Genomic DNA, 22,358 nt, shown 5'->3' with positions numbered 1-22,358 from the left:
AATTGTTCAAGCTGAACAAAAGAAAGGCACCTAGGGTGGATTGGGATCTATCTAGTTATATTAAAGCAGGCAGCAAAGGAAGTAAGCAAACCCTTAGCTAATTATGAGAGCTTCCTTGGACTCAGGGGAGGTACCCATGGGTTGGAGACGTGCAAATGTGAACCCAATTCACAAAGGAGGATCAAAGGGCGACACAAGTAATTACAGATCTGTTAGTTTAACTTCTGTTCCAGGGAAATTAATGGAGGCACTGGTTAAAGAAGCACTGCAGGAATATCTAAGCAAGACTTCAGTTATAGCTTGGACACAGCAAGGTGTTGTTAAGGGGGAATCTTGTCTAACCAATTTGAATGGATACCATGATGTGGTCACAAAGGAACTGGATGCAGGGAATAAATAGATATCATATATTTGGATCTTAGAAAGGCTTTTGATACTGTTTCAAATGGAAGACTGCTGCACAATTGGAGAAGTGTGGTATTGGAGACAAATTGTTGTTATAGATAAAGGGATGGTTGAGTGGGAGACAACAGTGAGTGGTAATCAATGGACGCTGATCTTTGTGGACTAATGTTATTTATTAGTCCACGAACAATGGCCCTAACACTGAACCCCCCAGGGTTCAATGTTGGGTCTATTGTTGTTTTCTGTATTTATTAATGATATTGATGATGGTATATCAGGCTTAATGTCCAAGTTTGCAGATGATACGAAGGTTGGCAGGGTTGTTAATGACACTAATGACAGTACACTGCTTCAACAGGATATAGTAAAGTTGAGCAGATGGGCTGGTTTTGGTTTGTTTTTTTTTTTTTTTTTTTTTTTAGGAGCATTAGCAACTAAGGCCATATTGCTCCGGGATATGCGGTGGTCATTCCTTGACCTTTCCGCATCCTCCGTATTTGGTGGTGACGGGCTCGAACCCCGGTCTAATCAAGAAGCGCGTGCTACGCACTGCTGCTCCTTCCCACCTGGCTACGGAGGCGCCTCCAGATGGGCTGAGAAGTGACAACTAAAGTTTAACATTAATGTAAAGTACTGCATATGGGAAGCTGTTGTTGTTATTTGGTTTTTAGGAGCATTAGCAACTAAGGGCGTATTACTCCGGGATATGCGGTGGTCATTCCCTGACCTTTCCGCATTCTCCATATTTGGTGGTGACGGGCTCGAACCCCGGTCTAATCAAGAAGCGTGTACTACGCACTGCTGCTCCTTCCCACCTGGCTACGGAGGTGCCCATATGGGAAGCAGTAACCCCAGAGTAATGTATCAACTGTGTGGTACTACACTGACAATGGTAGAGAATGAAAAGGACCTGGGGGTAATTGTGCAGGCAAATATGAAGTTTTCTGAACAGTGCAGACGATCTACAAGAGTAGCTCATGGTGTCTTGTCAACGATATACAGGAATTTTTCTAGCAGGGATAAGAAGGTGATTATCCCCTTGACAACAAGTGGGTGGTTGATTGCTGGAACAAACTTCCATCTGTTGTTGTAGAAGTTGATAGCTTAAACAGAGTCAAGGCAAAACAAACATTTGGAGTGAGTGGATGGATGAAATGAGAAGGGTTTTTTTTTTTTTTTTGGCTGATGTTATATAAGCTTGCTTTCTTGCACCATGTGCCTTTGCTAATGCTAACTAATCAGAGAATAGTACAGTCAGTCCTCGTATAACACGTGTTTACACTACACGAATTCGATCATACACGATTTATAAATAGGGGAACGATACCTTATATAACATGAACCGAATTCACTTATGCACAATTCGCCTTTGTGTTTACAAGAAATGGCAGTCGAATGCAGAATCACCCCAACCGAACGCAACACGATAGGAATGAAGAGAAGATTCTGAAAATGTATTTATGCTTTTTATATCAGTGAAGGGGAAACACATTTCACCATAATAACTTAAAAACCAACACAATTCCAGCTATCGGTATAATCGCTAATGCAATTAGATCGAGTTTACTACCAGTTTATAACAGATTCCACTAGCAGAAACGCAACTGGAAATTGTTTTTATTGTTTTATGGTAGTAACCCCTAGAAATGTGCTTTAGTAAAATGTGAGGTGTTAATAGTGTATCTCTGCCTTTACGGTGTTGTTTATTCAGTTGCTACATGCGCGCAGCTTTGTTTATGTGTATCAAGTGTGCCTCCTCGTTTTGTAATTGTGCTTTATTCCCTAAAAATGAGTAAAGTACTTAAAAGGTGTGAAAAGGAAGCGTTCTGGTGACGACACTGCAGATTCAGAGAGAAAAAGAAAAGTAATAACGATAAACAGAGGCAGACTGGATCAAAAATTCTTACCCAGGAAAATTTATAGTGGCCTCATACTATGGTTTATGGCCACAATCACACTGGCCTCCGGCCCAACGGGGGTTTCCCCGGTAAGGCTTATGGCCAGTCCGCCTCTGTCGATAGAGAAAAAAATATGAAATTGTGAAATGCTTTGAGCGAAATGAAAGACCATGTGATATTGCACGTGCTACAGACCTAAATTAGGCAACGCCGAGAATTAGAAAGAATGCAGAGAAAACAAAAACAACTTTCATAGCAGGAACAACTCAAAGTGTAACTAAAATCCATTATATTAAGACACAAAGAATTGGAAGAGATGGAACCGCTGTCATCTGTGTGGATAGAAAATCAAACAAAAAACAAGTTTGCTTACGATAGAAGTAAAAGCATTAGCAATATTTTATTACATAATAGTCGTAATAAAATGCGTAAGTATTTTATTACGGTATGTTTTTTTGGTATGTTTTGGTTACAAATGTGTGTTCAATCTTGGGTGGTCGGCACCTAACCCCATTTTTCCCATAGGGCCTATTGTTTATATTGCACGATTTTGCATTGCACGAGGGTTTCTAGGAACGCAACTATCGTGCTATACGAGGACTGACTGTATTTTATTTGCATTAGCATTAGTTGAGGCACATGATGCAAGAAAGCAAGCTTATAGAGCATCAGCCAAAAAAATTCCCATTTCATCCATCCGGTCACTTCACGTGTTAGTCAAGTTCAGCCTTAAATTTATTTATGATATCAACTTCCACAACAAGAAATGGAAGTTTGTTCCAGCAATCAACTACCCCCTGGCTAAAGGCAAACTTCCGCACATCTATTCTACAGCTGTTTTTCTTCAACTTGAATCTATGCCCCCTCAGGTTCTTAATTGCAGCAAGTGGAAGCATCCCATCAGCACTGTGCCTGCTCAAACCATTCAAGGCCTTGTACACCTCAATCAGATCACCTTGCAGGTGCCTAGTCTCCAGATGCTGCAACTTACAGAATTTAAGCCTCTCCTGGTAAGAAAACCCCTTTGTTCCTCTCACCAATCTTGTTGCCTTTCTCTGTACTCATTCTAGCAACTCTACATTCTTCCTAAAATAAGTTCAATGACAATGGAGAAAGTGGAAAATCAGCACCACAGGAAGCAGGTAGCTAATATGGATGAAGAACAGGCCAAAACAGCGAGCCATTAAACGGCACATAACACAAGATCTTCACAAGATCCTGATAACGAAGAAACCACTGAAGTATCACATTGCAATGAGCCGCACTAATGTGCAGTTCTTTAGAGGTGCAGGTGTTGGTGAGCAAAGTGAGCAGAGGTGGAGCCCCATAGTTATTATTATTATTTAAAAATCTATGGGAACAAAATCAACAAACCATTTATACTTGATTTATCAAATATCCACATTTCTATTTTGAAAAAAATTGAGAGAATTTGGGAAAAAAATTTTATATCAGTTTTAAAATCACATGCCCTAACACACATTTTTAATCACAATCTTATCATTTTGTATCATGAAGCCCTAGATACAATCTGTAATACAGCGAAAACTCCATTTATACTGTACCTCTTCATACCACAGTTTTTGATGTAAAGTGAATGTGATCATGTCCCACAAAACGAATTATGAAAAAAAGTGTATTCAAATAACTAGCAATTTCATACTGTATACTGGAAAAAGTGAAGGCTGTATGTACTCTTATCTACTGTACATCCTACTAAGATATTTCCAAGAGGGAAAATTAGCTATTATATTTGCTTCCATATATTCAGTATTCAGTTGCAGAGTAAGTTTTGTAAACAGTAGGACAGCCACTGGATGGTTGTTCTACTGGAGACAACCAGTTTCTTCCCTCAGCTAGCGAGATGCCACTCGCTTTCCAAAAAACTTGGAAAAAAAAAAAAAAAGGGCTCTGATGTTCTGAAACCAAAAGATGGCAAGATAAGAGTTGCATTTCTGCCAAGGAACACAACTGCATTAAGTCAGCCCATGGATCATGGCATTATTTGAGCCTTCAAAGCCTACTGTCGTGGTGAGCTACTTGGTGTTGTGAACGAACTCCAAAATTCAAATTCTAGAATTTCTGAAAATGCTAACACTGAAAGGTATTGCGTGCAATATTGGATTAGCATGGGAGAAAGCAGCTCAAGGAATTGAAAACTGCTGGAAAAAATGTATTGCAAAAGACAAGATTACTAATAATAACCTTGAACTAGCAGTATTTTCAGAACAAGAAGCAAAGACTGCTCATAACATATTTGGTGGCAGTCTGCTTGGAATGAGGTGGAAGCACAAGATCTAGTTATACTGACTGTTTCCATAACAGTCACCATTGATAACTTTCATATCACTGATAAGTGCAATATGGCCTAAGTAGCCCTTGCGCCAAAAATAACAATAACAACAACTCTAGTTATGCATTACTTGAGTGAGGAAGAAATCGCAGCCTCTGTGAACATTGGGAGGACAATCGACAAACAGAAAGCCAGTAACATAGGGAGTGACTCAGAAGATAATGTGGATGACTTGTGTAAGGAAAAAACATCAAATATTAACAGTGCTTGAAAACAGTAATGAGGTGATGTCGAGGTTAGAATGTCAGAGCAATAGTGAACGTCTTCATTTATTGCATCTGACCACTATTAAGAATTATGTACTGAAAAAAATTCTATCATAGGTTCAGGAAACTAAATTATACAACTACAGTATTTCAAAATGGATGCATAAAATGCAAGTCCATAACAGAATTATGTATTAGAAGAATGTAAAGGGAATGATATGACCTTTAATAATTTGTCTTTTAGTCTATTACTCATAAAAGATTAGTAAATAAAGTATTCATTTACATAAATACATTTCATTTAAATTATTAAAGAAAATGTAGTAGTAGTAATTGCAAATGATGCAAGAAAGCAAGCTTATATAGTATCAGCCAAAAAAAAAAACAATAGTTCACCCATCTGTACCCTCCCAGGAATTTGTCTAGTTCACCCTTGATTTTATTCAATCCATCCACTTCCACATAACATGGAAGCCTGTTCTAACAATCAACCATCCAGTGGCTGAAGGCAACCTTCCACACATCTATCCTGCAACCATCCTTCCTCAACTTGAATTTATGCCCACTCATGTGTAGTCACAGCAAATGGAAGAATACCAACATTCAGCTTACTCAATCCATTCAAGGCTTTAAACACTTCAATCAGATCTCCCTGCAGGTTCCTAGTCTCAAGATGCAGAAATGAAGTCACCTTTCTAGGTAAGAGTACCATTCTGTTCCCTTCACCAATCTGGTTGCCATTCTCTGCACCCATCCCAGCAGATCTATATCCTTCCTAAGTTGAGGCCGCTTGAAAACCTGTATACAGTACTCGAGATGTGGCCTAACAATGACCTTATACAAAGGAATAATCACTTCCTTATCTCTGCTAGCAAAGTTTCTGTATATCATTGAATTTCATGTCTGACTGCCCAATTACCCCAGGTCTTTTTCATTCTCTACTACCCTGAATGTAGTACCACACAGTTGATAAGTTACTCTGGGGTTACTGCTACACATGTGCAGTACCTTGCATTTGTCAATGTTAAACTTCATCTGCCATTTCTCAGCTCATTGACCCAATTTTACCAGATCTTGTTGCAGTAGCGCATCCTGATGACTGTCATTAACTATGCTGCCAACCTTTATATCATCTGCAAAGTTAGACATTAAGCCTGATATACATTCATCAATATCATTGATAAATATTGAAAACAATGATGGGATCAGCACTGAACCCTGGGGAGCTCCACTAATAACATTAGTCCACAAAGAGCAGCATCCACTGATAACCAGTCTCTTGTCTTCTTTCACTTAAGCATCCCTCTATTAGTATTAGTAACGGCCGTATGGTGCAAGAAAGCCTATGGCTTATGCTGCACCAGCCAAAAAAAAAAAAAAAAAAAAAAAAAATTCCGAACAAAACAATGATAAAAACAAAAATTAAATAAATAACTAAATAATAATAATTAATAAATAAATAAAAATAATAAAAAGAAATAAAAAATAAATAACAAGGAAATTAATCCTATCATCCTATGCGCTTCCCTTACCCGAAAGTACTATCCAGATGACCTTTGAATTTCCCCAAACTGTCGGCCTCTACCACCCATGAAGGCAACTTATTCCAGTAATTTATAACTCGCTGGCAAAAATAAAACTTCCTGCAGTCCAATCTAAACATTTCCCCCGTAACTTGAATTTATGTCCCCTAGTTCTAGCATCATTTATAATCTTGAAAATTTTGTCCTCATTCATTTTACTGATGCCTCTCAGAGCCTTAAACACCTCAATCAAATCTCCTAGGTGTCTAGTTTCCAAACTCTGCAACCCACATATTCGAAGTCTTTCTTCATAAGGACGCCCTTTTGCCGATCTCACCAGGCGAGTTACCCTTCTTTGCACCCTTTCAAGAAGCTCGATGTCTTTCTTTAGGTGCGGTCTCCATACTTGAACACAGTATTCCAAGTGTGGTCTAACATAAGCCTTATATAATGGGATCTATCTTAATCAGTAACTTGCCCTTAATGCTACATTGGTCCAGTTTGTAGATCAGTCTTTTATATGCAACAGTATCAAGAACCTTCCTGAAATCCAAGTAATGATGTCAAAACTGGCTTTCTGTTTGTCGACTGGTTAGACAAAACCACCCTTGACAAATCCATGACTGTAGTAAAATTGCATTCCTGTCCAAATGGTCCTGCATTATTTCTATAACCAGTGATTCCATTATATTTCTTGGAACAGACATTAAGTTAACAGGTCTGTAATTAATCATGTCGCCTTTTGAACTCCTTTTATGAACTGGGGATATATTTGCACATCTCCAGTTAGGTTTGCACACTTCCCTGAATCCAAGGATGCTCTCATAATTATGGCCAAGGGTTTTCTCACCTCCTTTGCTGCCTCCCTTAATATAATTGGATAGATTCCATCTGCCCCAGGTGCTTTTTTTATGGCCATCCTCAACAATTTCTTCTCCGCTTTCCTTTCAGTTATCACCAAGTCATTTAGGTCCTGATTAGAGCTTGATATACTTCTGGCATCTAGCCTTACCAAACCTTACTTGAAGTCTTACCAAACTGTGTAAGCTTTGTCCACTAATGTCTTATATTCTTTAATCTCTTGCTTTCTTCCTCTTCTGGGGATACCTATTTCTTTCATCCCAATGCTTTCCTTCTCTTTCCCATCCATTCCCTTACTCCTACTTCTCACGTTATGTTCCTTCCTTTTTATTTTTCATTGGGATAACAAGTTTTCTTGTTATCCCACTAAGAGTCTTTACCTGTTTGTGGTCTCTGGCATGCCTCCACGTGGCATGGGATGGGAGTCAGGGGGCAGCGAACCAGGTGTTCACTGCCTTCTGACTGCAAAGTTGCCTGGAGCCAGCATCAACATAACACGCATATAAATTTTACACACCAATACTTATTCACACTTGCCGGCTTAGGCATTTTTGCTTTTCAGACGACTTTTGCTTTTCAGACAGGATTTCCCCTGTGATACACAGGGGAAATCCTGGAGACTGGCCCAAAAAACAAGAATACCTTAAATTCCTTAAAAATACTTCTGGCTTCCCCTTCCCTAAAGAATTCCTCTTGTGTGAATGTAGATGAAAAATACCTATTCAATTTTTTTTGCAACCTGAGCAGTGTCATGAACAGTTAACCCACAGACAAAGTGGCTCAATGTGATTCAACCCCTTCCTTCTACTGGTAATATAAGCATAGAAGTCTTTCACTGTTTTTATTTGCATTCTTTACCCTAGACTTCTCATAATCTGCCTTAGCTTGCCTAACCTCCTTTGTGACTTCATGACAGAGTAACTTATATTTACCATAGGCTTCTGTATCACCTGATAATTTATATGCATTCCATGCACTTATCTTCTCTGCAACATGACTCAAATTTATCTGGCATCCATTTAGGTCTATGCTTTGAACAGTATTTCTTTGTTGATATGAAAAGCCTAGTAGCTTCTTTGATTATTTCCCTGAATACTTCCCATTTAAAATTTGCTGTTGTTACATCATGATTAATATACAGGCATACCTCGGTTAACGTTACCTCTGATAACGAAGCTTCGATATAACGAAGTCCGCAATTTCAAGCCCCATTTAACATAAAAAAAAAAATATTCCAGTTTAATCACCTGAAATCTAAACAAACTGACGAAATTACGGAAACCTTTTGGGCTTCTCGTGGTTGGTTCGAGAAATTTAAAAAACGGGCCAGGGTTCATAGTGTAAAATTAACAGGAGAAGCCGCGAATAAGTTTTCAGAAAAACTAAAGGAAATAATTGAACGTGAAAATTTTCCACCAAATTTGGTGTTCAGTGTTGACGAAAGCGGTATGTTCTGGAAACGGCTACCAACAAAAAGTTTCATTTCTATTGAAGAAAAACCAGCTGCTGGGTTCAAAGCAGCCAAAGACCGTTTAATGTTACTCTTTCGATCAAATACCTCTGGCGATTATAAATTAAAATTGTTATTAGTTTACCATTCAGAATATCCGAGGGCGTTAAAAGGTAACATAAAAATGAATTTACCTGTAATATGGAAAGCAAATAGAAAAGCGTGGGTTACCAAGGAGTTATTTACTGATTGGTTTGTTAACCACTTTTGTCCTGGAGTAAAACGGTATAGTCAAAAAAACAACTTTGAAGAAAAAGCTCTTTTGTTGTTAGACAATGCTCCGGGACATCCTACTGATCTTAACACGTTGGACACATGCATTCCTGTCAAAGTTGTGTTTCTTCCAGCAAACACAACTTCTCTGATTCAACCATTGGATCAGGGAGTGATAGCATCATTTAAAGCTTATTATCTGCGTCGAACATTAAGCAATTTAACTGAACTAGAGGATAAAGAGGAAATGACAGTTAAAACCTTTTGGAAAACCTACACCATTAAAAAGGCAATTGAAAACATTGATAGTTCTTGGAAAGAAGTCACTAAGAAATGCTTAAATGGAGTTTGGCGCAAAATACGGCCAGAAGTTGTACTAGAAGAAGAAAATAGCATCCAAGAAATTAGAAATGAAGTTATCCAGATGGCTCAATCAATAGGTTTCGAAAATGTCGATGAAGAGGATGTTAGAAATTTATTGAATGCAGAAGATGATGGTTTTTCAGTGGAAGATTTAGAAAACCTTGTTGGCAACGAAGACAAAGATAATGAAGACGAAGTTAAAGAAGTTCCTGCCGAAAAAGTGTTAACAAACAAAGATTTAAAAAGCTGCTTAAATGACATTGAAAACGTTTAAATTTTTTTAGTGAAAATGATCCTGATTTAGGAAGAAGTTTTATTGTTAAGCGATCAGTGTTAAATGCAATAACTCCGTATAGGCAATTGTTAAATGAAAGAGAAAAAAAGCATAAGCAATCAACTTTAGACTCATATTTTAAAATGTGATTTCACTTTGTAAGTTGAATGTTTATTTAATAAAACTTTTCTTTGTTCGAAAAAAAAAGCTTTTCATTTTCTTTAAGTAGGAACATATCCCTATTCTGGCCATAGTATTTTTACCTCTGAAAACGAAGTTTCGCTTAACGAAGTAATTTCGTGGAACGCATCCTATTCGTTATTCGAGGTATGCCTGTAATTCACAATTTAAAAACTGTCTGAGACCTATATAGTCACCCTTACAAAAGTAAAAGCCTTTCCCTTTACTCTTGAAAGTAGACGTTGCCAAGTGGTCAGGAGCGAGAGTGCATAGCACATGTTCCTTGAGTGGACCAGGGTTCAAGCCTGTGACTACTAAATACAATAAATATTTGTATTGACAATTTATTGTAAACTCTACTGACTTTGTTGTCGTGCCGGAGTATAAACAGAAAAAAATTAATGTCTTTAATTAAATTCCACATTAGTACACTGTGATGTTAAAAAAAATTGGGGAAAAATGGTCAAATTTTTTCAGCTATAATGCACTTCACTTGTAATGCAGGTATTAAAGTTGTCACCTGATATCCACATCATATCGATGTTGCACTGCACTTATTAGTGAAGCTATCTTTCTGAAGTAGACTGGTTAATCTTTTCCAGCAGAATATGTACATACACACATTTTTCATGTGTGGGTCTTGAGGAGTATATATGTATGCACTTATGTGCATAGATATATATTCCTATATAAGATTTGATTTTTGAAATAATATACATACTCCATAAATAAGATTTTATTTTAAAAATAATTTCACTCCAATATATGGTAACAAAATAAGAACAAATTAACATTTAAAAGCACTTGTGTACAAAGTTTAAATTTCTTTTTTATTTTCAAAATTGCACAGAAAAATTCACTCTAGAGTTAACATAAAACTCACTACTCAGGGCCCAGGAAACCCACTCTGGTAAAGATTAACCAGAACTAGTTTTACTTTTATAAAAAATATAAGCCTAACAAACTGAAAGTATTCCCTAAATTTAACTATATATACAGAATAATATACATCAAATAATAGAGATATACTATCATCAAAAAGAAGGTTAATTTGCTATGAAAAGTGATTAAACATTTAATATTTTTAAAAACAGCATTCTACGATACACCCAAATATTGTATCTGATGTATAAAAATAAATATGTATACTGTGCATGTGTGTGTTCTTTTCTTTCATAAATTATATAAAATTATTCAAATAGTCTAAATGGAGCACTTCATTTTTAACAAGTTATGAGCTATCAGACAAATAACTGCTACTATAATTCATTATTCTGTTGTGCACATGAACATCAAAGAAAATCATTAACTCTTGTATATCATAAAGAGAGAGAGAGAATTTATGAAAGAGATTTAAGAGCAAATGGCAGAAATTTCTTAAGTAAAATTTTTTTAACTACAAAAAAGTCAAAGAAAAGAATATGACTAATTTGGTTAATTATTATGGTCCAAGTAAAGTGAAATTTTGCTCAGAGAACTAGTATTATGATGTTTTCTTTAATTATTCAAAATTATTCTCACTCATTTTGTAACTTATGCATATTTAAGGTAACACTTATTTAGTTAAAACTACTAAACACTGTTCTTAAATTAGTGTTGGATTTTAATAAAAACATGGGAATACCTAGCTAGAATAGCATTCTGTGGACAGTCGAAACATATTTTAGTCTCATGTCAACCACTGTAACTATGTAGCCCAAAATCAACATGATTAAGTGAAACAACAATGAACAACATTCAGTATGGAAAGACACAAATAACCTTTACAAGGAACTGTGCCTTCTCAACACTACGCATAACATTTTGAAACAAATTTCATGACCATTAGCCAATGTGATGTATGCTACTGTGATGAGTAATAGTGAAATGACATCTTTCTGATATCCCATTTGTATGCATACTAAATTGTATGCATACCACACTGTACTTTGTGGTACACACTTTCACAGTGCAACTGTCTGAGCAAGCCAAGGACCACACAAGTATATTACATATCAAAATGTTGGCTATAAATACAGAACTGAGAAGAGTTGTACTAAAGTTTAATTGTATAAAGGATGCAAAATGGACAGATACTGGAGAATAACATTTTCAGTAATATTAATTATTTATCAAATTATATGCAGGTAAAGTTAAGTTCCATTCTTGCCTAGTTTAACCATTTCTTAAAGAATTCTGGAATCACTTTTTTTTTTCTTTTTTTTTTTTTTATAAAATATACATACATAATTGATGTCTTTTTATCTATTACACTATATACTTCTATATCAACTCAAAATTTATCAAATTATAATAAAATAATAAATAAAGCTTGTTTGGGGAAATATTATAAAACATTACAGATTAGAAAATGTATATATATAATTAGAATCTATAAAGTTTAAATAGACTGAAACAACAGGGCTTATCTTATAAACTGCATCAAAAGATGAATCAAGCATTAATGCTTAATATAGTAAAATATATGATTTAAATTCTTCTGTAAAAAAGCAAACATTAATTGCAAAATGAAATATTATGCTGCTAAATTAATCACTCCACTACATACACTTATTTAGAAATGATAAGCATATCTGTTGAAATGAATAAAGTGTACCGTTGCAAGAGCTGTACTTTGAAGATAAATTCTCAGTCAGAATATAATTCTTGCAAACAAGGCCAAAATCATTTCTGATTGCTACCAGGGGGTAAACTAGGAGAAAACATTAATATTTTCCTAAATTATCCATATTAACTCTCACCAAAATTAAATCACATATAGTGGAGAAACAATTTACATCTAAGTCATTATATACGATTTTTTTTTTTCTTTAAACCAAAGTCACTCCCAGTGAAATTATATTTCAATACTTGTTTACAATATAAAATATTGTAATAGTTCATAAAACAATGCTACCCTGCATTAGTTTTTACTGTCGACCATTTGAGGACACTGGTGTCCCTCCAGTGGAGATATTGCTTCAGCTTAAGCTTTTTAGAAACAACTACATTTGTCTATATAGTCAACCAAAAGTAACTAATATAATTTTTAATCAGATAATACCACCCAGCAGGCAAATCTGTTATCCACTAAAAACTCAAGGTGGCCAGTTAAAAATGATATTAGTTACTTTTAGTTTATTATATGGACAAAATATAATCTAAAGATCCATCACCACAATCTAATCACCATTACTGGAATGACAACAGCATTCCCAGATGGTCAACAGTAAAACATAATGCAAAGTATCATCGTTTTATAGAACTATTTCAATTTATTAATAACCTGCATTGAAATAGACACTGCTGCTTAATTACATCGTAAACTATTATATTCCGACTTTTAACATATATATATATTAAGCTGTATTTTGGTGGGAGATAATGAGAAAAGATGACAGAATTCAGTGTGTTACTTAGAAAATAACTCTTAAGGACTCAGAAGACTAATATGGATGTCAGGCTTTTGAGTCAGTAACTGAGTAAAGAGCCTTAAGATAATGATATGCATTTTATCAACATATTTCAACATGGTTTCATGTGTATAGTTAATTATATATACAGTAAACTAATTATTTGAAAGGCTTTCTTCCAATCCATTTTTTTTAAAAAAATAGGCATTACTAAAAGACTTTGCTTGCTTAGCATACAAAATCCTTTAGAAATCCAATTATTGAAAAATGGTCCTGAATTATAAAATTAAACAGTTTTTTTAACATGACACAGAAAGCTAATCATTGATAATTTAAACAGCAGTCATTCCCCGATTTGTATTTTAATCCCATTTTTATCTTAACCAAATAAAAAAAAAAAAAAAAAGAATATTTTGGCAATGTGGAAAAATATCAAATTCATACTCATTCTAATGTATGATTAATTTTTTTTTTGTTTCAACTTCTAATTTTAAAATAGCATACATGATTTCATAAGTATGTTTCAAAAATAATATGTAAAATTATGAAGTATAATTTAATAATTTATAAAGCACTTGTACAACTAACGGTAAATGAAGAACCTTATCTCTTATTGTATAATGCAAGTATCATAAAAAAAAAAAAAAAATTTGCACAAGTATAAGTTGGTCTTGAGTGCATTAACAAATACTACTGTGTCCATTTACAAGAAATTGAGAAACTGATAACTAATGAAACTGATTTTGACATCCAATTTATTGTTTTTTTTTTTTTTTTATTCAAACTGTAATTTGTAATCACTGATTTGCTTATTTTCTTGTCATCATATGATTTCTTTTAAATAAATGCAATGTGACCTGTTATTGTTGATTTTTTAATAAATGCAAAATTATCGACTTTCCGTAATCTCTCTTCCCGCCCCCCTTTCTCTTTTTATATCTGCCATATATATTAATGACAGACATTAATTTAATATTTAGATGATAATGTCAAGTTTGGAAGCAAATTATATAAACACTATTAAAAACTATAACAACAAGATACATCTGGGTAAGGAGAAGCAGCATTCTACCACAGAATGAGCAAACAATGGACCATATGAAACAGGTTATAAAAATTGGATTATATAGGAATCAGCGGTCAAGAAAAAATTGCAAGAGCAGAAGCACTTCTTTTGTTGTTATTCAGTTTTAAATGAAAGAAGTTTGTTGTTTACACAACTTATTTATACTCCTTTTAAACAGAATATAAAAAAACACAATATTCAACTTGCTTTGACAAAAATATGTGCCATCATATTTAACCAGATATGCAAATTACTTGTGCTTATAAAATTACCTGTTGTTACTCATAAACTACATCATCATACATTTTATGAAATTATGTGAATTAAAATAAATTCATGTTATATCTAAATACTTCTTGAAAAACCTAAATAAAATTTTCTAGTGTACTTAATTTTACATCAACTTTTGTAATTGCAATGTTGATTTGCAAAGTGATGGAATCCACTAACATAAGACTACTGCTATTTGTGTGTTACTAATTTTAAAAATTTCATCTCTGCCCAGCTCATTTCACTTAGTTTATTAGACATTATGTAAATTCTGACTTAGATTCAAATTGTTTAATCCACTCCTTGTGATCTCTTGTATACTTATATAATAAAATTGAACTTGCCTTATTAAATAAAGTTTGCATATTTTACCGAATATGCAAACTCTATTAAAACAAAAAAGAACGAGATCAACATAAAATTCTGACCTATTTCCAAAGCATTCATTCATTTTTCATCACTTAGAGAAGCATGACTTCTATCAGTGAATTATGTGAAATTATTCTGTTGACAATTAATATATCATAAATTGTAATTTTTTTTAAAGACAGCATATAATAGAAATCAGTAATACTAATTTAATATCATAAATACTATTTAAGCATTTAAATTTTTCTGCTAAAGAGCATGAAAAGCAAAATTTCAATAATAATCTTAAAAATTTACTTGATATCAGATTTTGAAACAGAATATGATCTTATGATTCTATTAAACCCTTTGAATCTGATTTTTCCCCACTGTGATTTGAATAATCTTTGAAGACTGTATATTTGTGAAGTACATTCACAGGCACTTAACTGTTTTCCAACCATCAAGTCCAAAAAAAATATTCCTGCATGCTCCACACAAAATGTATGGAATTAAAATATAAAATTCAACTATCTTCAGGATTACTGCATTGCAGTTTCCTGCAAGCTTAATAAATATTTAAAGTTCCTCATAAAAATACAGATACTAATAATTTCTTTAAATGTAGCAGACGATATGTAGGCAAATTAACAACTTTGAGAAACTAATAAACACTAACTCTATGTTAAAATTAAAACTGATGAACTCTCACATAATCTGAAATGTCACTTATCTGCTGTGTAGAACACAGTGAGAATAAAATTTTAAGGTAGAGATAAAATTTTATTCTTGTTTTTATTACCAAGTTAATTACACTGCACATGCTGACTGTGCTTATGATATAAATCTTAATGAAAAGCGAAATGTAAAATCTCCAAGTTAAGTATACTGCACATGTGATTATGTTTATCAAATAAGCCTTAATGAAAAGTGAAATGAAAAATATTAATGAATTACTTTTTTTCCAGCACCATCTCACACACACACACGCACCCACTCTAGTATTTACTTCCATTATCTGAAAAACAAAGTAGTGTACAAAAGAAACTCCTTTTCTATTGTTTTTTTGACACATCATACAGATAGCCACAACTAAAATTTATGGTGACCCACAGCCATTCAATTATTTAATGTTTCACTAGCTTTGCATGAATCAATATTAATCTCCTTCAAAATAAGTAATCATTGCTAGTGTTATAAATAATTTTGCTTTTAATATTATTCTTATTCTGTCAGAGAAAGAGTTATGATTATTAACACAGAGGATAAATACAGATTCAATTGTGATAAGGGTTATTATTATTCTTAATACTATATATACATATATGTACTGCATAATATAACTTAACTACAAAAAAAAAGTTTGAAATAAATTTGATTTATGGTATGTCTGAAAGGAAATCTGCAAGTATCTGCTGACACAGAAAATAGTTTCAGCATGTTCAGCAGACCTAATCAGTTACTTACCCGTGTATCAGATGTTACATGCCTTTCCCTATTTGGTGACACAATTACTTCCTGACCAGTTTGCAAAGAACCTACAGGGGTAGCCTATAAAAAATATTAAATATATTTTTGGTTTTATTTTGGTGCTCTGTATGATCTCTCTTTCTCTCTCTTTTTCTCATCACATTCTTAACACTGATAGTAAGAAAAATCAATGTTGTTTTTGCTGGTAACATTTAAGTCTTTTAATTTTATAATGATATTTTATAAACCCAACCTTCTAATCATATGCCAATAATGCTCATTTTCTATTAATGAGCTTTTAAGTGATTTTATTAGATTCTCTTAAAAACAGCTAGACAAAAAAAAAAAAAAATGCATAAAACTGCATGATTAGCTCTTTTAGCTAATCTCTCTGCTTTAAGAAGTATATATATAAACTTTCTTTTAATTTACATGAAATTTTTATATACTCTATGTAAATTATATGAGTTGTTCAAATGAAGCATACATAAACACTGAATGGGAACAGAACTGGTTTCAATGGCACACCACCTTGTGTGTATGCCAGAGATGCATATACTGGTGCAGCAGGCAGATTTTATTATTTATTTATTATTTGGTTTTTAGGAGCATTAGCAGCTAAGGCCATATTGCTCCGCACATATGTGGTGGTCATTCCCTGACCTTTGCACATCCTCCGTATTTGGTGGGCACGGGCTCAAAGCCCGGTTTAATCAAGAAGCGTGTGCTACGCACTGCTGCTCCTGCTCACCTGGCTATGGAGGTGCCGCAGCAGGCAGAGCAGACTATGTTAAAAGTGCACGATAAACTGTGGCATACACAAAGTGTAGCTCAAAAATTTGCACAAATCAGCAGTGTGTTGTAAAGCAGTTTCTGAAAGCAGAAAGAGTACCTCAAAGTGATTTGCACTGCTTGTAAGTTTGTGCAAATACTACAACGAATGTCAACCCGTTGCTGACTCCCCATGACCTGAATAAAGCACTTTATGCCATTAATGATGCAACTGTGAATTTGGATCACACTGTGTAGGTGATGAATATTTCTATTATCCAAAAGTCGTGCAATGTAGGAGCACAAATATTTGCACCCTACACTAACAACAGTATGGGAGGAAGAGAATAACTTGCTGCAATGGATTGCAGTGTTGACATTGTTATGAGCACCACCCAAAGAAGCCAAATCTGCAATGGAAAAATCAGATCTATAGTGATATGAAAAGGCTTTTTGAATATCAAATTGCAGTAAGGTCTTGTTCTCATTTCTCTTTGTTCAACAAGAACCAGCCCAGAATTTTTGTCACTAGTTTCCTGTTCCTGTGTTAAATGCTGACAACTACCGTGAAATGCTACATTTGTAGCACGCAATAGAGAAAAATCCAGGCATGGTGAGTATTGATGTTATATTACTACACAAATTTTTTTAGTCAGTAAGGATTGGGAAGGCTAAATTTAAAGTCTTTGACAGGTACCTGAACATCCTTAAGAATCTCTATCTCCTTATCTCAAATGCAGCTAAAAAGGATTTGGTCTCTTGAAAAAAATGTCTGAAAGGCAAGCTTTTTCACACAGATGCTACAAAAACAGTCAAAATAATGAGCAGTTGCCCGAATTCTATGGCATAGAAGTGAATCTGCTTGTGTAAAAATTGGACATATGTCTAAACACCTAAAATAATTTTGTATAATCCTTTGTAACACAAAATAAAATATATACATTTTCTGTTTCATTCGAACAATTCTTATATTATGCTAAAACCACTCTGATCAACTTACAGAAATTAATATCTTACACTATTTGTACTTATGGTGTGAAAGTTCTATTTAACTTAAAAGTTCTTATATTAATAATGCTAAGGATTGCATGCTGCTTCCAGTTCTGTAAATTTTTAAAATGCACAAAACTGAAATTAGCATGCAAACATCAAGAAAATAATACTGATATATTCTCAATTTTCTTAACATTCTACAATTAAATATTACTATTGGCTGAACATGCTGAACATAATATCATATATATCCTTTAGATATATGCAATATTACATTTTAAATATTAGAGTACATAGTAAACCTAGTTTTACTGTTTTGTTTCACGACTTCTGTACTGCTATATTTTCATATATTTCTCAATTCCAATATATACGAAAGTGAGAGAGAAAGAGAGGGAAGAAATGTGCTAATATAAAAGTATTTATGAGGGAAAAAAAAAAAGGAACGACATTAGTCAAGTACCCAAAAACTTTCAGTCTTCTACTATCAGTGAGATGGAGAAGGAAAAAAAAAAGGCTATTTTAATATAATTCAAAGATTGGAAAAATAAAGATTCATATGTTAGTGAACTAGTGTGTATAGCACTTGGTCATGAAACTTAAAACTGCAAGCAAGTATATATTTTGAAACCACTGCTTGTTTTTTTTAACACTGGGTTTTAAATTTTTCTCTAATAACTATGATGAAAGTTGATGCACACGTAGACAAAAGCTTATAGGAATTTGAAAATCCATTAAAAAACACCTACAAACACAATCTAAAACACAAGGAGAAAGCAAAAAAAAAGATTTTGGTACTTAAGAAAAAAAAAAAAAAAAGTTTCCAAAATAAGTTGTCATTCAAACACCTATAAAGTTGTTATCATCATTTGTAAATAGAGTAATTTTATATATTATAGAGGAGGTGCTACCCAAAAGTTCCCAAAATGTATTTATAAAATAAATTACAATCACCCTGGGTCTTATTTGCCACTGTCACCTTTGAAGTAGTCCCCTTGAGAGCATAAACACTGATCCCAGCATTTCTCCCATGATTTGAATATGTCCTGAAAGTCCTTCTTAGTCATAGTGTTCAGCACTGCCTGTGATTCAGTTTGGATATCCTCTATGCTGTCAAATCTTTGACCCTTCAACTTGATTTTCATTCTTGGGAAGAGGAAGAAGTCGCAGGGGACTAAGTCTGAGAAATAAGGGGGTGTGGGACAATGGTCATGTTGCTGGATGCCAAAAACTGCACCACAGCGAGAGATGTGTTGGCCAGGGCGTTGTCATGACAAAGGACCCAGTTCATTGTGCACCACTTCTCTGGACATTTCCTCCTAGTCTTTCAATGCTACAAATGTCGTGGATGGTCTGCCTGCGGTCTTCACGGATCGCCACCTGAACTTTTGTGACATTTTCCAGGGTGGTGCTCAAGGATGGACACCCAGAGCGATCATTGTCATCAACCAACATTCGACTGTTTTTAAAACAGTTAAACCACTAGTAGATCCGTATCTGGCCTAAAGCATTGTCACCAGAAGCTTGTTTCAACTTCTTATGGATTTCTGCTGATGTATCATTAAGAAGGAAACAAAACTTCATGCAAGCATGTTGTTCTCTCAACATCAGCCATCACAAACTACGAAAAACACACCGCCAAAGAACTGTGCATAAATATTTAATGACTCTATCCAGCCAAATGCCATTTGGCACACTGATTCACAAAAGATGCATGCAGTGTTACCTAGCGCCACAAGTCCATACTAGACTTAGTTCCCGTGCAACATTCAAATTTCAGGAACATTTGGGGAGCACCTCGTATATATATATATATATATATATATATATATATATATATATATTTTGTATTTTTAAGAAGTTGAAGGGGAATATATTTAATAATACATTTAAACTGTTTATGGACCAGGGACACTGCAATTTTTAGCAGAATGAACCCAGCAACCATAATGGATATATAAATTGGTAGATTGTGAGGAAGAGAATGGGTAACGAGTTAACAAAACAGGAATTGGAACTATGGAAAATACAGAAGGTACAAGAAAAATAAAAAGAAGTACTGAACACTGAAAATCCTATGATTTCAATGGCGATTTCAATGTTGAAATCATAGGATTTTCAGCATTAAGTACTTCTTTTTATTTTTCTTGTACCTTCTGTGTTTTCCGTAGTTCCTATTCCCATTTTGTTAGCTCGTTACCCATTCTCTTCCTCACGATTTACCAACTTATATATATTACGTGTATATATATATATATATAATTCACTTGTCATAGTGAATTTTATAAGTATCATGTTTATTTTCTTGGTATCATCTTGCCCGGATTAATAGCCTGAGGGGACATAAATTCAAAATTCAAATTGAGGAAAGACGTAGAATTTATGTGCGGAAATCTGCCTTTGGTCAGCGGGTGGTTGATTGCTGGAACAAACTTCCATCTGTCGTTGTGGAAGTTGACAGCTTAAATAAATTCAACACAGAACTAGATAAACATTTGGAATGAATGGAGGGATAAAATGGGAAGTTTTTTTTTTTTTTTTTTTGGTAGATGCCAAAAGGCATATGATACAAGAAAGCATGCTGTATAAGCTTGCTTTCTTGCATCATATGCCTCTACTAATGCTAAGGTTCATGCTATTTCATAATCTAAATATTTTTGATATATTATCCCATTGTGAGAAAATAATGATAATGTCTTGCAACTGGTCACAGACCAAAAGAGCTGCACTAGAGAAACACCACACAACTGAATAATAGTATAATTAACAGTACAACAGTGTTTCAACACTGGAAACACTTCACCTAATGAATATCAATAAGATGAATGAATGTGCTTTAACACCCAAATATATTAAGTACATTCATTTATAAAATAATGTCACTGTAATAATGATAAATATATGTGAACACATTTTATTTGGAATTTTTGTACTTCCTTTTTTATACTGATAAGGTTCCTATTTAATCAATATAAATAACATAAATGAAAGCTGGTATGATAAAATTTCTACCTAACTAATCTAAAAACCCATCAAGATTCTATAGATTTTAAAGCAGCAACTAACTATTTTCTTCCATCACTCTGTTTCATCAATTCTGATATCACAGTAAAATGCATAACTAATGTCATTTAGAAACTGTGCATTCATGAGAAATATTATGTATTCAAAAATTAATTAGCATTCATTTTTATTGACTATGGAATTAATGCATTTTTGTTAAAATTACTAAATATAAAATAAATGCATTATACTGCAATTTAATGTTGTTATTCACTGATTTTTGGTACATCAACTACATCATTCATAGTGTGCCAGTTTACATAGCACAGCAGTTCATTTAGTTTATCATGTATTATGACTCTACAAGTATATATTTACAGTTAACCTTCAGGTTGAACATGCTAAAAACTTGAATAGCTCAAGGAGGGAGGAGATGTGTCTCCCCCCCCCCCAAGATCAACTAACTACTGCCCCCAAATGAAGATTCAATTTTAAGAATTTAGATGGAAGGTAAACCAAGAACTTTATAACCATGTGACAAGTGGCAAACCCATTACCATAGTGGACATAACAATTTGATTTTTAATTTTAAAACTAAGAGTAGTTACTATTGCCACAAATCATTTCAGATCACTTTGATGGCAAAAACAAAACAAAACAATTTTAAATAAGCCTATTCCATGTAACATGTTAACTGAATCATTACAATCATAAACCACCTAAAGATTCACTTTTTCACAAAAAACACATTTTTTTAAAAATTATTTAGTAAGTAAAATACAAAAATATATACTGAGATGGATTAATGTCTGAAGAATTTTATCTTAAAATGCAGCTTGGACATGTGATTTTAAAATCATTCTTTCAAGAACTGTCAAAAACAATGTTCTAAAACTAAAAGCTATTTTCTGATGACCCTTCATAGCATAAAAATAGAGAATGTTTTGCTTCAACCTCTGTCAGCAATTCATATATTTCTCAAGTGATACCGCTGATAACTAATAAGGGGGTAAGTTCACTTTGTCAGGTAAATTCAGGCATGGTTTTATTTTGATTATTGTTAATCAACATAAAATTTTACATTTCTATTGATATATAAATAGTTTAGGTGAAGTTCTTGAGGAAAATTTCTTTGTAATTATATTTTAAATGTATAGCATAGGGACAAGCTGTATTGGTTACCATATAAAACACATTGGTTACCATATTACCAATGTTAACAACACTGGTTACTATAAAACGTTGGCAAACTTCAACAC

General features: G+C 33.8%; 1 protein-coding gene across 12 annotated transcripts in view; it reads right to left on the bottom strand.

Annotated features, from left to right (window-relative positions):
• Positions 1 to 22,358, bottom strand: part of gish (casein kinase I gish) — a 220,753-nt gene that overhangs the window by 27,569 nt on the left and 170,826 nt on the right. For 9 of the 12 annotated variants that reach the window (XM_090373936.1, XM_090373935.1, XM_090373939.1 and 6 more), the window contains one exon: positions 16,330 to 16,413. The exons of 2 other annotated variants lie outside the window; for them this stretch is intronic. In XM_090373936.1, the coding sequence (XP_090230062.1) occupies positions 16,330 to 16,413 (84 nt within the window). Of the gene's footprint in view, positions 1 to 13,069; positions 13,075 to 16,329; positions 16,414 to 22,358 lie in introns of all 12 variants that reach the window. One more of the 12 variants, XM_090373943.1, reaches the window with a different exon arrangement.

The sequence above is a fragment of the Mastigoproctus giganteus genome, chromosome 5, assembly GCF_048544385.1.
Source record: "Mastigoproctus giganteus isolate SK-2022 chromosome 5, ASM4854438v1, whole genome shotgun sequence".
Taxonomy (NCBI): domain Eukaryota; kingdom Metazoa; phylum Arthropoda; class Arachnida; order Uropygi; family Thelyphonidae; genus Mastigoproctus; species Mastigoproctus giganteus.
Note: the sequence above shows the minus strand (reverse complement) of the source record. Positions and strands in the feature narration are given on the sequence as shown.